The sequence below is a fragment of the Nerophis ophidion genome, linkage group LG09 (assembly GCF_033978795.1).
Source record: "Nerophis ophidion isolate RoL-2023_Sa linkage group LG09, RoL_Noph_v1.0, whole genome shotgun sequence".
Taxonomy (NCBI): domain Eukaryota; kingdom Metazoa; phylum Chordata; class Actinopteri; order Syngnathiformes; family Syngnathidae; genus Nerophis; species Nerophis ophidion.
Genome location: NC_084619.1, coordinates 38,015,731 through 38,030,730, shown reverse-complemented (window position 1 = coordinate 38,030,730; position 15,000 = coordinate 38,015,731). Strand labels below are relative to the sequence as shown.

General features: G+C 38.8%; 1 protein-coding gene across 3 annotated transcripts in view; it reads left to right on the top strand.

Annotated features, from left to right (window-relative positions):
* The window catches only part of xpo1b (exportin 1 (CRM1 homolog, yeast) b), a 75,005-nt gene that overhangs the window by 43,153 nt on the left and 16,852 nt on the right, over positions 1-15,000 (top strand). For all 3 annotated transcript variants that reach the window (XM_061910948.1, XM_061910947.1, XM_061910949.1), the window contains exons 13-18: positions 6,308-6,446; positions 11,982-12,163; positions 12,276-12,432; positions 12,516-12,679; positions 12,752-12,886; positions 14,915-15,000. The exon at positions 14,915-15,000 is cut by the window's right edge. In XM_061910948.1, coding sequence (XP_061766932.1) covers positions 6,308-6,446; positions 11,982-12,163; positions 12,276-12,432; positions 12,516-12,679; positions 12,752-12,886; positions 14,915-15,000 — 863 coding nt within the window. The remainder of the gene's footprint in view (positions 1-6,307; positions 6,447-11,981; positions 12,164-12,275; positions 12,433-12,515; positions 12,680-12,751; positions 12,887-14,914) is intronic.

The window sequence follows — 15,000 nt, the reverse complement described above, 5'->3', positions numbered from 1 at the left end:
TAACTGACTCTCTGAACACATGTTGCCCCTACGCACTTGATGACAAACAGATGGACTTAATACCAGTGTGTATTCGGATTGGTTCAATCTGGGTTTATGTTGCCAATAATTGAGATCAGTGGATAAGGATCACATGAAATAACCGTAAATATTTTTGTTGAGTGCTATCGCCAATGTGACAATATCAACACAATATACAAACTAGTTCCTTATTCTCTTTCACTACATACAATCGTTTGAGCAAAAAAAAAAAAAGTCAATAGTATCCAATAACTTAGTAAAAAGAACATTTGTAGCAATGTGAAATGTCTCAAATCTCACAATTTAATTATTAAAACTGAATATGCACATGTGCATTCATACATATTAACACAATGCCATCATAAGACCTACTGTAACGCTCAATTTAACACATAGAACATCCCTGAACTATGCCAACAGTCTCTAACACTAGTGTAGGGCTGGGCGATGTGGACCAAAACTCATATCCCCATATACAGTAGTTTGGCCCATAAACTAACCCCTACATGGAAATATCCAGTGACCTAAGTAAATATCTACACTAGCCTTGATTTAAAATTTTGGGGACTAATGGGAATCTCCAATACACAAAAACAGGTACCAATAAGTGAGAAAAATAGGTTTTGCATAATAGGATCCCAACTTAAGAGGTGTTTTAAAATAAGAAAATAACAAAACGCCGTGAAAGTAATATAGGAAAGGTCGAATATAATCTCCAATCTTCTTAAAAAAATATTTAGCTATGCTCAATTCTTCAGCTCAAAAAAACACTAAAGAACACAATCTGAAATAAAGTGCCATGGTTTAAGAGGATATGTTTAAACATATTCAACATGAATATAATTGACTTTTAACAATGATGTTTTTGTAGGTAAACATTATTGTAGGACATATTTAGAAAGGTTTTAGCAAGGAACCTGCCAACTGCTTCATGATGCTGTGTGACAGGCTGTGTTTCGAAAATTACTTTTAAAATGTTATTAATTATTGTTACTTGTTACTTTACCAAAAAAGTAATTGAATTACCAACGGAATTACTCTGGGAGAGTAATTATGCGCTGCTTAAAACAAAGAAATAACTGCCGTAATGAAGTTGAAATAGGTGTCATATGAGAGCAGTGTGTGTGTGCTTTTTAAAAGGTGCTGCCTGTTGCCTAAAGACGTGTGACGTCAGCGAGTACACGCTCAGTATAACTCAGCTGTATGTTGTTAAAAAACGGGGGGTATTGTTTGAAAGGCAAGTTCGTTAGTTCAGTCATTGATTTGTTGTTACCTCTGTTGTAATTGTTTGGCATGTTCAAAATAAATTGAAGCTAAGTCACTAACTAACCCTCATAGTTACTAGTTTTAGGGTGGTGAATAAAGCGTTGTCTTTTACTGACCAGTTCATCCAACTAAAAATTTGTTTATTCCGTGTTGTGAGTAACTGGCATTCCCCTCCCTTCTGTGCATGATGGAGGAAGAGAAGGAGAGTAATTTGTCACCTTTTCCTCAATCACTTTCACAATCACAGTCCATTTGGTTATGGTTTAAGTTTATTTCAAACATGCTATACAGATAGGTGAAAATTTAACAGTAGTTTGATCAACTTTGAATGGATTTATTTTGGGAACAAAATGCGATCATAGGGTTAATATCTGTATTGTATTGTGGTATGTTACTTTTTCCCCAAAAAACTCGTACAACCTATTTTTTAGTCTAAAATACAACTAAAATGCGCGCACTGTACAGTGGCTATCTATCTACTTCCTTCAAACAATCCATTTTGAGAGTGTACAATTAGTGACGTCACCAATTAGGAACATCGTCAGCAGATTATCCATAATTGGTATACATCGACCCAAACTGCTTTGCGCGCATCTGCTAATTTTAATTTATGCCCGGGCATCTGTAGTTTGGATGAAGAAATACCCAAAATACGACTCGAAGAAAGAAAATACAATTGGTTGTATTACCCAAATCAGGACACTATTCAAACTTCTAGTCTCATCTGAGGAAATTAAAGTTAAAGTACCAATGACTGTCAAAGTGCCTGGCTAACTTTTTGGTTTGCGGCAATGTGCCTTTAACTGTGACGAAGTCGCTCCGAGTGTGTGCAAAGAAGAGTCCTGCTTCACCTACAAACTTTCACAAATATATGTATTTCCGAAAATTACTTTTAATGGCCGTTTCGTTGCTAACTATTAATGGAAGTAGAGGAGACAATGTAACATTAAGTAATAACAGTAGGTTAGAAATCTGTGAATGTTACGTTAGCAATGTTAGCTCGATTTGTTGTGTCGTTAACTGAGCCTTCTACTGTAAGACATCAGCATCACTGTCCTCCGGCAAAATAAAGAATGATTTTCCTAAAAACTAATTTTAATTGGATTGGTGCCTTCTGTGTTTGGAAATTGACGAGTAAGTTATATAATCTGTTAATACGTTTGCGATGAAGTGTGTCTATAGCAGGGGTGTCAAACTCAATTTAGATCGGGGGCCACATGGAGAAAAATCTACCCCCAAGTGGGCCGGACAGGTAAAATCCCTGCACGATAACTTAAAAATAAAGACACCTTCAGATTGTTTTCTGTGTTTAAAAATATAAGAAGCACATTCTGAAAAAGTACAAATCATAATGTTGTTGTGTTTTTACACACTTACATGTTGCGGTTAATAGTATTCTTTCTTTATTTGTCGTTATTTATATTTTCTGAATAAATGATGTGATAATGTTCATCAGTCAACTCAATGGTGTTAATTTTCAATCAATCAAGATAAGAAAATATCAAAATCAAATTAAAGTATGTCATATATGTAGTTTGATCATTTTCCTGGATTGATGTACTAACTTCATGTGGTTTATTTTGTACATATGTACCATCATCTACAGCAAGGGTCGGCAACCTTTACCACTCAGAGCCATTTTGACCCGTTTCACAAAATAAAGAAAACTATGGGAGCCACAAGACTCTTTTGAAATTTAAAATGAAATAACACAGCGTACAAAGTTTTTTTTTTGCTTTGTGCTATGTATTAACCAGGGGTCTCAGACACGCGGCCCGCACCTTAATATGAAAATGTAATATTAGTTCGGCCCGCGAGTTTTATTTGAATGCCGCTTGACGACATCACATTTGCCAACCATCTCAATTTTTCCGGGAGACTACCGAGTTTCAGAGCAACCATTCTCTCGACTGTCTGCTAGTTTTCACCCAAACATCAATAATAAGGGCGTGCTATGATGACAATGCGTTTAGCACCCTCTACAACTGTAACAAACAGCTTACCAACTCATTTACATGTTGTATGAGGCTTCTGCAGACACACACAAGCGACTGCAAGGCATACTTGCTCAACAGCCGTACAGGTTACACTGAGGGTTGTGATATAAACAACTTTAGCACTCTTACTAAAATGCGCCACACTGTGAAACCACACCAAACAAGAATGACAAACACATTTCGGGAGAACATCCGCACTGTAACACAACATAAACACAACATAAAAAATACCCAGAATCCCATGTATCACAAACTCTTCCGGGCTACATTATACACCCCTGCTACCACACAACCCCGCCCACCTCAACCGACGCACGGAGGGCGTGGGGGGTAGATTTAGGGATGCATGGGATTCTTGCAGTCGCTTGCGCTTAAAGTCAGTAGCCGCACACTAGATGTGGCCGGCCGGCACTCAGTTAGCATATTATTAAAGCAGACGCGAAGACATGGTTGAGAGGACGTTTTAGGCATTGCCATCCGACACGCCCTCAATATTATTGTCTGGGTGAAAATCTGAGAATGTTACCCTGGGGAGATTTCTGCAAGAGGCACTGAAATCCGGAAAACCTCCCGGAAAAATGGGGGGGTCGGCAAGTATGCAGCTGAGCCACATCAGATTGATCCAAGGGCCTCATGCGACTCCGGAGCCGCGGGTAGCCGACCCCTGATCTACAAAGATACAAATAATTACTATTGCAACATCCAGAAGACACATGTAGAAGAGCTGTGTCTTTCATCCAAAAATTTCAGATTAATTTGTATACTTAGCAAACTCATCCCGCGGGCCGGATAAAAGCTATTCGCGGGCCTAAACCAGCCCGCGAGCCGTACGTTTGACACCCCTGGTCTATAGCCTTGAGTCTCTGTGTTTACAACTCAAAGCAGCCTTATTTACGTGACATAGAATAGAAAAGACTTTTAATGTCAATATACACATGTATACTTCCAGGATCTAGCATTAGAAAGTTAGACTCAATAGAACTCAATAGACTCTATAGTTCCAGACCGGTATGTACGTCAGTCAGTGCTTCCTTCCTCGCTTTTTTCCGCCCGCACCTTTGCCTCCTTCCTTGGTGCCAACAACAAACCACAGTGAGCTCGCTGATATCACTATATCATCTGAAGTGTTGTATTGTGGTGAAAGTCACTCAAAACAGCTTGTGGCGGTCACCGATGTCCATTGTGCACAATAAAAGCAAGAAAAGCAAAAAAACTACAAAAAAAAAGCTGACGGGAGGGGGCGAATGCTCGCTTAGTGCGGAAGGCGTGGTGAGGAGAGGGTAATTTGCATCTAACAAAGCAGTTTATCACAATGAGCTGTTTTTAAAAGGTAGAGAAAAAAAGTGGCTTAAAAATTGGTATGTAAATTAAAATCTATCCAAAGTTTTCACAAAAAAACACCATTACATTTTATAAAGACCACAAGGAAGTGTTTTGAATGCGGAACAAAATCATATGACCCCTTTATATCATCTGTTTTTTTGCATTTAAAGTCCTCCGATAAAATTATTTCCCATAGAATTATTTCCTATAAAATGATAAAGAAAATATTTTTTCAAAAACAAATTTTTCTTTCTGCTGTGACAAGGTTCCATCTAAGTTTATTAAACTTTACCAATCACTTGTTTTTTTAATTTACTCAAATTTAGCCTCGCTTTTTGATGATAATGTAATCAAATACTGTTTAAAAATAAATAAATAAATGTACTACTAAAAATTACAGTAGTTTGAGGTAATGTAATAATAATCTACAACATTTAGTTACTTTGGAGAATAGACTTCTACAGTACCTCTTTCCAGCTGCGTCTCTATCAAACACATCATTAGCAGCTTTTTCCATATTTTCATGAATAAATGTCCGTTGATTTTAACATTCTTGACTGCCGTTATGGACTCAATCGGATACAGTATTGTGTAGACTAGCAATAAAACACTTAAATTACTCCGTCAAATAGGCGACATTCAGCTACAATTTCTTTAATTCAATTAATATCCTCCACATCTTTTTTTCAACACATTTCCTTCACGCTCACTTTCAGCACAGTCCAGATGCTTCGGTCAGCTCTTATGGGATTTAGTATGACATTTGATTTGTCAATTATTGGCAAAGATGTTTGTAACTCAACTTTTTGTACTTCAAAACTTTTTGTAACTCAAATGTACTTCTAATGTATATACTTGTTCTTATGCTATCTGAACTCACTATGTTCTCTGCTGGCTGTACATATCCTACTAAATAAGACCTACACTGTTTCAATGTCCACATTTCTCTGTTGATGCAATTGTTGATGACTGAAGTACTGATATCAACCAAAGCTCCTCATCCCACCCCCCGGATTGTAAATAATGTAAATAATTCAATGTACATACTATGATGATTAACTTGTGTGATGACTGTATTATGTTGATGGTATATATTTGTACCATGAATTGATTAACGTGGACCCCAACTTAAACAAGTTGAAAAACTTATTCGGGTGTTACCATTTAGTGGTCAATTGTACGGAATATGTACTGAACTGTGCAATCTACTAATAAAAGTATCAATCAATCAATAAATCAATGCTTGCAACTTAAAGTATAACAATTAGTCAGAAGACGGCTCTTATCTTAAAGCAAACCTTTTAGTCGCCTTATCTGCCAAGGCACCAAAAATACAGTATTAGCCAGAGGGGACTGGATTTTGTGATTGGAATTGAAAGACATGATTCAGCATTGACCGATCACATACTTTTTTATGAAAATCGGCCAATACTGATCGGTGGCTGATCGATCGGCACATCCCTAGTGTTTATGCATTATTGTAATGAATGTATAATTGCTTGCTGAGTTGATGGATGGCACATTTCATATTAGAAATTATTTAGGTTCATTTTCAGAAACAAATGATATATATTTCCAATATACTGCTGTCTGTTGGCAATATCCCTTCACATTCATCCACTGAGAATGTGTGCATGTGTAAGAGCAGTAGCTTTTTTTCTTCAGTGTGTGTGCGCTGACATGTTTATCTCTTTCAACAGGTGCGTCTGCTGATGGTAAGCCGAATGGCCAAACCAGAGGAAGTCCTGGTGGTGGAGAATGACCAAGGGGAGGTTGTCAGAGAGTTCATGAAGGACACCGATTCAATAAATCTCTACAAGAACATGAGAGAAACACTTGGTGGGTGTATCTATCTTAAATCTGCTCCTGCCTTCTAAACCAACACACTTAATTTGTAGCCTTTTCATGTCCGCTTCAATCACATATTTTTACTGTAGTTAATGCATTTTCATGCCCTCCGATTTAGGGCTGCACGACTTCGGAAAAAAAAGTAATTGTAATTTTGCTTTTCAAAATAGCAATTGCGATTGATGTTGGGATTTTTTTATTTATTTGAATATATATATATATATATATATATATATATATATATATATATATATATATATATATATATATATATATATATATATATATATATATATATATATATATATATATATATATATATATGAATGCATAAAACTGCAAAAATAAACTGTGAAATAAGACATTTTTACTTTTACTTTTAGACTGTCAATTGACATATTCTTGCCTTTAAGGTGCCACACAATATGCAATAATTTACTTTGAAAAAAATAATTGGCTCCATGCAGACAGGCTCAGAGCTTTTGTCTATCATGCTCTTAAACTAAAGAAATAATCAATAAAAACTACAGTATACAATAGAGGTGTGGGAAAAAATCGATTCGAATACGAATCGAATACGTTGTGCAATTCAGAATCGATTCTCTTTTTTTTTTTAATCTTTTTTTTTTTATTTAAAAAAAAAATATATATTTTTTTTTAAATTTTATTTTTAATCAATCCAACAAACCACGACACAGCAATACCATAACAATACCAATTCCAAAAATAAACCTGACCCAGCAACACTCAGAATTGCAATAAACAGATCAATTGAGAAGACACAAACACGACACAGAACAAACCAAAAGTAGTGAAACAAAAATGAATCTTATCAACAACAATATCAATATTAGTTATAATTTCAGCATAGCAGTGATTAAAAATCCCTCATTTACGTTATCATTAGACATTTATAAAAAAAAAAAAAAAGAGCTCTCTGAGCTGCCACCTTATCGTGGTAGAGGAGTTTGCGTGTCCCAATGATCCTAGGAGCTATGTTGTCCGGGGGCTTTATACCCCCTGGTAGGGTCTCCCAAGGCAAACAGGTTCTAGGTGAGGGACCAGACGAAGAGCAGCTCGAAGACCTCTATGAAGAAGAAAAAACATGGACCCAGATTTCCCTCGCCCGGACGCGGGTCACCGGGGCCTCCCTCTTTAGCCAAGCCCAGAGGTGGGGAACGATGGCGAGCGCCTGGTGGCCGGCCTGTTCCCATGGGGCCCGGCCGGGCACAGCCCGAAGAGGCAACGTTGGTCACCCCTCCAGTGGGCTCACCACCCATAGCAGGGGCCATAGAGGTCGGGTGCAATGTGAGCTGGGCGGCAGCCAAAGGCAGGGCACTTGGCGGTCCAATCCTCGGCTACAGAAGCTAGCTCTTGGGACGTGGAACGTCACCTCACTGGGGGGGAAAGAGCCTGAGCTAGTGCGCGGAGTTGAGAAGTTCCGGCAGGATATAGTTGGACTCAATTTGACGCACAGCAAGGGCTCTGGAACCACTTCTCTCGAGAGGGACTGGACCCTCTTCCACAATGAGAGGCGACGGGCTGGGGTGGCAATTCTTGTTGCCCCCCGGCTCAAAGCCTGCACATTGGAGTTCAACCCAGTGGACGAAAGGTTAGCCTCCCTCCGCCTCCGGGTGGGGGGACGGGTCCTGACTGTTGTTTGTTCTTACGCACCAAACTGCAGTTCAGAGTACCCACCCTTTTTGGGAGCACTCGAGGGAGTACTGGAAAGTGCTCCCCCGGGTGATTCCCTTGTCCTCCTGGGGGACTTCAACGCTCACGTTGGCAACAACAGTGAAACCTGGAGAGGCGTGATTGGGAAGAATGGCCGCCCGGATCTGAACCCGAGTGGTGTTTTGTTATTGGACTTTTGTGCTCGTCACAGTTTGTCCATAACAAACACCATGTTCAAACATAAGGGTGTCCATATGTGCACTTGGCACCAGGACACCCTAGGCCGCAGTGGAATGCCCGGAAAAGGGTGGAATGCCATCTCCGGGTTGGGGGAGGAGACCCTGCCCCAAGTGGAGGAGTTCAAGTACCTAGGAGTCTTGTTCACGAGTGGGGGAAGAGTGGATCGTGAGATCGACAGGCGGATCGGTGCGGCGTATTCAGTAATGCGGACGTTGTACCGATCCGTTGTGGTGAAGAAGGAATTGAGCCGGAAGGCAAAGCTCTCAATTTACCGGTCGATCTACGTTCCCATCCTCACCTATGGTCATGAGCTTTGGGTCATGACCGAAAGGATAAGATCACGGGTACAAGCGGCCGAAATGAGTTTCCTCCGCCGTGTGGCGGGGCTCTCCCTTAGAGATAGGGTGAAAAGCTATCCCATCCGGGAGGAACTCAAAGTAAAGCCGCTGCTCCTCCACATCGAGAGGAGCCAGATGAGGTGGTTCGGGCATCTGGTCAGGATGCCACCCGAACGCCTCCCTAGGGAGGTGTTTAGGGCACGTCCAACCGGTAGGAGGCCACGGGGAAGACCCAGGACACATTGGGAAGACTGTCTCCCGGCTGGCCTGGGAACGCCTCGGGATCCCCCGGGAAGAGCTAGACGAAGTGGCTGGGGAGAGGGAAGTCTGGGTTTCCCTGCTTAGGCTGTTGCCCCCGTGACCCGACCTCGGATAAGCGGAAGAAGATGGATGGATGGATGGAAAAAAAAAAGAACAATAGTGTCACAGTGGCTTACACTTGCATCGCATCTCATAAGCTTGACAACACATTGTGTCAAATGTTTTCACAAAGATAAAATAAGTCATATTTTTGGTTCGTATAATAGTTAAAACAAATTTACATTATTGCAATCAGTTGATAAAACATTGTCTTTTATAATTATAAAAGCTTTTTTTTTTTTTCCAAAAATCTACTGTACTCTGCTTGCATGTCAGCAGACTGGGGTAGATCCTGCAGAAATCTTATGTATCGAATGAATACAGAATCATTTTGAATCGGAAAAAAACGATGCGAATACAAATCGAATACGTTGTGCGATTCGGAATCGATTCTCTCTTCTTTTTTTTTAATCGATTCTTTTAATTTTATTTTTTAAATTTTAAATTTTTTTATTTTTATCTTTTTTAATCAATCCAACAAACCACTACACAGCAATACCATAACAATGCAATCCAATTCCAAAACCAAACCTGACCCAGTAACACTCAGAACTGCAATAAACAGAGCAATTGAGAGGAGACACAAACACGACACAGAACAAACCAAAAGTAGTGAAACAAAAATGAATATTATCAACAACAGTATCAATATTAGTTATAATTTCAGCATAGCAGTGGTTAAAAATCCCTCATTTAGATTAGTAATAGACATTTATAAAAAATTTAAAAAAAATAACAATAGTGTCACAGTGGCTTACACTTGCATTGCATCTCATAAGCTTGACAACAGACACTGTGTCCAATGTTTTCACAAAGATAAAATAAGTCATATTTTTGGCTCGTTTAATAGTTAAAACAATTTTACATTATTGCAATCAGTTGATAAAACATTGTCCTTTATAATTATAAAAGCTTCTTTTTTTTAAATGTACAATTCTGCTAGCATGTCAGCATACTGGGGTAGATCCTGCAGAAATCTTATGTATTGAATGAATATAGAATCGTTTTGAATCGGAAAAATATCGTTTTTGAATCGAGAATCGCGTTGAATCGAAAAAAATCGATATATTATCGAATCGCGACCCCAAGAATCGATATTGAATCGAATCGTGTAACACCCAAAGATTTGCTGCCCTAGTATACAGTATTTAATAATGTCATGTAATTACAATACATATTAATAATGCAATTAACCATTTAAAATAATATATACCTTTATTTGTCATTGCTGTTAAATTGTTTATTTTTGTAATGTTAGTGGAAGGTAAACAACTTTGAACTAAATAAATAAACAAACAAAAAAAATTAAATTAACTCTTATTTCTGTAAGTAAAACTTTAACCTAAATATTTTACATTTTGAAGTACTTTTTTTTTTCCCAAGTTGGGAAAACAAGATGGATATGGTTCTTGTGTTTTTTGCCAACACTTGATCATGGCATTCTTGGCTGATTGTCCATGTCTACTGGATCCTATTGACCATCCATTTTGAAGCTTTGTATTTATATTTTTTTCATCCTCATTTTTGTTACTTTCCGGAACTTTTCACTGGTGAGTAGCGATGCTCTCTTCTGTTCGTGCATGACTGCATGTGCAATCTCGCTGAGTCGCTTTCCGCCCACTGAGACAAATATTGCGAATGACTTTATAGGCTCACTACCTTCAGTTAATACTACTAATAAATAAACACGCTCAGATGCTCAGAGCGATGCATAAAGTGAGACCTCTTTCTCTATGTTTAAAGTGAGGAGGAAATGCGAGGCTCCACAATTGTTATTGTTGGTGAACATGTCTGTCACTCAAATGCTGGTGACGGCAGAGGAAAAATACACCTCAGCCAGCCTCTCGCGATTAAATTGTAGCACTGATTTAAATTTGACGTATTGGTCATACCTATACTGAATGTTCAAATCCCAATGTATAATATTTACAGGTAACGTCTTGCTCAGTAGCTGTGGTACAAAGTTGCTGGTATAAAGAATTATTCACAGCGATTCAGTTTTTGTACATGTTGTTATGTTATGGCTTTATTCCAAAATGAAATTAATGCATTTTTGTCCTCAAAATGTGAAAATTGTGAAAAATAAAAGTATTCACAGCATTTGCTCAATACTTTGTTGATGGACCATTGGCAGCAATTACAGCCTCAAGCTTTTTTGAATACGATGCCACAAGCTGGGCGCACTTATCTTTAGGCAATTTCGCCCATTCCTTTTTGCCCATTCCTCTGTGCACCACTTCTCAAGCTCTATCAGGTTGGTGAGAAGCATTAATTTTTTGTATCCAGGATGTTTCTATACATTGCTGTATTCATCAAATTAGTCTGGTCAGGGAGGTGACCAAGAAGTCACTCTTTCAGAGCTACAGAATTCCTCTATGGAAAGAGGAGAACCTTCCAGAAAGAAAATAATCTTTGCAGCAAACCACCTACCAGGCATTTCTGGTAGAATAGCCGTATGGAAGCCATTTCTTAGTAAAAAAGTTGGTCAAAATGCCCCTAAAAGACTCTCAGACCATGCGAAATAAAATGTTCTGTTGTGATGAGCCAAAATCGAACTCTTTGGCGTGAATTCTAGGTGTCATGTTTGGAGGAAACCAGGCACTGCTTGAAAACAGGTTAATACCATCCCTACAGTGTAGCATTGTGGTGACTGCATCAAGATTTTCACACTGTCATTATGGGGTATTGTCCATAAAATTTTAAAGGACAAAAATTTATTAATTACCATTTACTTATTTCACCATTTCTGTTTAGGTTTTCTTTCAAACTTGTCTCCTATGGTGAACGTGTCATTATGTTATGATTGAGCTGCTCTGATACTTACTATTTACTTGTTTGTAAACTTCTTTCCTATTCGTTCCAAGTTAGTGCGTTAACAAGTGCTAATCAAAAATGTTCCTCTGCCACCCTGCAGTGTACTTGACTCACTTGGACTATGCAGACACAGAGCGCATAATGACAGAGAAGCTTCACAACCAGGTAAATGGTACAGAGTGGTCGTGGAAAAACCTCAACACACTATGTTGGGCCATTGGCTCCATCAGTGGGGCGATGCATGAAGAGGATGAAAAGAGGTTCCTGGTCACAGTCATTAAGGTATTAACGAGTTTAACAGTGCACAAACAATGCTTTTTGCTGAACTACAGTAACTGAAAGTAGACGATTGTGAAAAATGTTCTTGTTCGCATGATACATGTTTTGGTTTCAGGATCTACTGGGTCTCTGTGAGCAAAAGAGGGGAAAGGACAACAAGGCCATTATAGCCTCCAACATCATGTACATTGTAGGCCAGTATCCTCGCTTTCTCAGAGCCCACTGGAAGTTCCTCAAAACGGTGGTCAACAAACTATTTGAGTTCATGCATGGTAATGTTGGTAAAATGTACAATGTATTCCTATATTTGGAAAAATATATATGTTGTGGCTGATCATAATCAATGGTTTTTCAGAGACTCATGATGGAGTTCAAGACATGGCTTGTGATACATTCATCAAGATCGCCCAGAAGTGCCGGCGTCACTTCATCCAGGTGCAGGTGGGAGAAGTGATGCCCTTCATTGATGAGATTCTGAACAACATCAATACCATCATTTGTGACCTTCAGCCACAGCAGGTCAGCAATATAGAGAAACTGTTGTCATAAAATCAAGTTCAACCGCTCACCATGTCTTTTGTTCGTGTGCAGGTGCACACGTTCTATGAGGCGGTAGGTTATATGATTGGGGCACAGACAGACCAAGCTGTACAGGAGCATCTGATTGAGAAGTACATGTTGCTGCCTAATCAAGTGTGGGACAGTATCATCCAGCAGGCCACCAAGGTAAAATATACACTCATTTGACAAGAGATTCCCAAATAGAAATGCATACCAAAACTGTATCATAATGTCACAGATTCTGACACAAACGGTAGTAAGCAGTTACCTAATTTCAGGGTAAATGATTGCAAATGTTTAAGGTGATATTGTACAAGTAATATATTGTCAGTAATACAGCATCCTGACAGAAGCACAGAGTCTTACACTCTCTTTAAACTTAACATGCCAGTAGCAGTGGTCAAGTCCAACACTACACACGTGGTTAGCTGTAACCATAGCACACAGAACATTTCCTCATTATGCAAGTAGCTGCATTTAAGGACAATGTAATTGTAAACATTACAACACAAACAATTCTGTGTTCTGTATTGTTTTGACAATTATATTTTCTTGTGGATTTTATTGTTTTTTGTATTACTTATCATTTTGTTCATATTATTGAAGTATTGAAATCATTATTGATGTTGCACCTGCATGTCACAAAAAAGGCAAACATATCATCTGATTTTTTTGTGTCAGATGGTATGCAAACGATACCAAATCTTATTCCCAAAGTGTGGCAGTATTGCTAGGATGTTACTGATGTCACGTCCGGCCCAATGAATACTGGTGGTGGTCAACAAAGCTCTGTTTTCAATGGGTAGTCTGCGCAATTTAGCGTTCTCGAAGAAATAAATGCTCTATACTCGTGTTGTTTTTGGCTTTACTACCTGGGTCGTTCAAATCGCAGTTCCTCGAGAGGATATCCAAACTGGCTAAAAAGTGAAAGATTTGTGGAAACCATGAGAAAAGCAGCACACGCTCCAGTCCAAGGGAACAGAGTCAAAATCATGCATTTGCTGTGATCACTTAGTTAAAGGTTTGTTTGATATACTTTACTATATTGTTTGATGTGGCAACTTATCCAGGGTGTACGCCACCTTCAGCCCGAGTGCAGCTGTGATGGGCTCCCCCCCGCAACCCAGAATTAGACAAGCAGTAGAAAATGGATTGATGGATGAATACTATACTCCCATTTAAGTATTATCTTAAAATGATGTGTATTTCTTAAATGCATGTTTGCCACGAGTGTTTCGAAAAGAACAAACTTGGCGTGTCTAAATAAAAGAAAGCAAATGTGAGCAAAACCTTAAAGAGTTGAACCTTTTACCAAAGGCAGTGAAAATGAAGCTTTCAGCACATACACAACGTTGACAGCTATAGTTATGTTTTGATGAAGACGGGAAAAAGCACGCTTCTCGTAAACAGCGCGTGCAAGAGCCACAAACACATGGCTATAGACGCGAAATTAAATCATGGAATGATTCCTAACTCGAGCAAAAACGATGCAAATTTATCTGGGAGTCTTGATACCAATTTCCTTGACCCAACCACACACAAATAAGTTGTATACCTCAATGCTTTTCCAAATTTTTATCTGTTTTGTTGTGTATAATGGCGTCTGGAGCACAATTGTTCAATATGTCTGGAAATGCGACTGTCGTAATCCTTGACTTCACTTCAATAATATTTTTTTGAAAAAGTGTAGGGATACGTGTCTAAATAAAAGAAAGCAAATGTGAACTAAAAGATTAGATTTTTTTTCACGTATCTGATTTTTGCAGGAAGAATTTAACCTCTTGTACTCTGATAGTTTGTGCGCTGCTTACTATAGAACAGTCATCTTAGCTTGGTCGACCACCACTGGTTTTCACCTCTGGAAAGAAGTCACATGTCAGAATACCAGCTATTGTAAGGCTGCCAACGCCATGAATGGATTGTGAGCATTTGTGTTAACTTCAAAGGCACAGACAGGAGCATGATATGAAAACATAAACATTTTATGATACAGTACATACAATAAGATAGGCTCCGGCACCCCCCGCGACCATGAACGGGACAAGCAGTAGAAAATGGATGGATGGAATATAACACAAGAAACTATATGTGGGCGGGATTAACTACACTGTTGAAGTGAGTCATGTGTATTGAGCTCATGTTAAATATGCATTAATGAATCCTATTCCTCTTGCTGCATTTCTCCACTTTCAGAATGTAGACATTTTGAAGGACCCAGAGACCGTGAAACAACTGGGCAGCATCCTAAAGACAAACGTCAGAGCCTGTAAGGCTGTGGG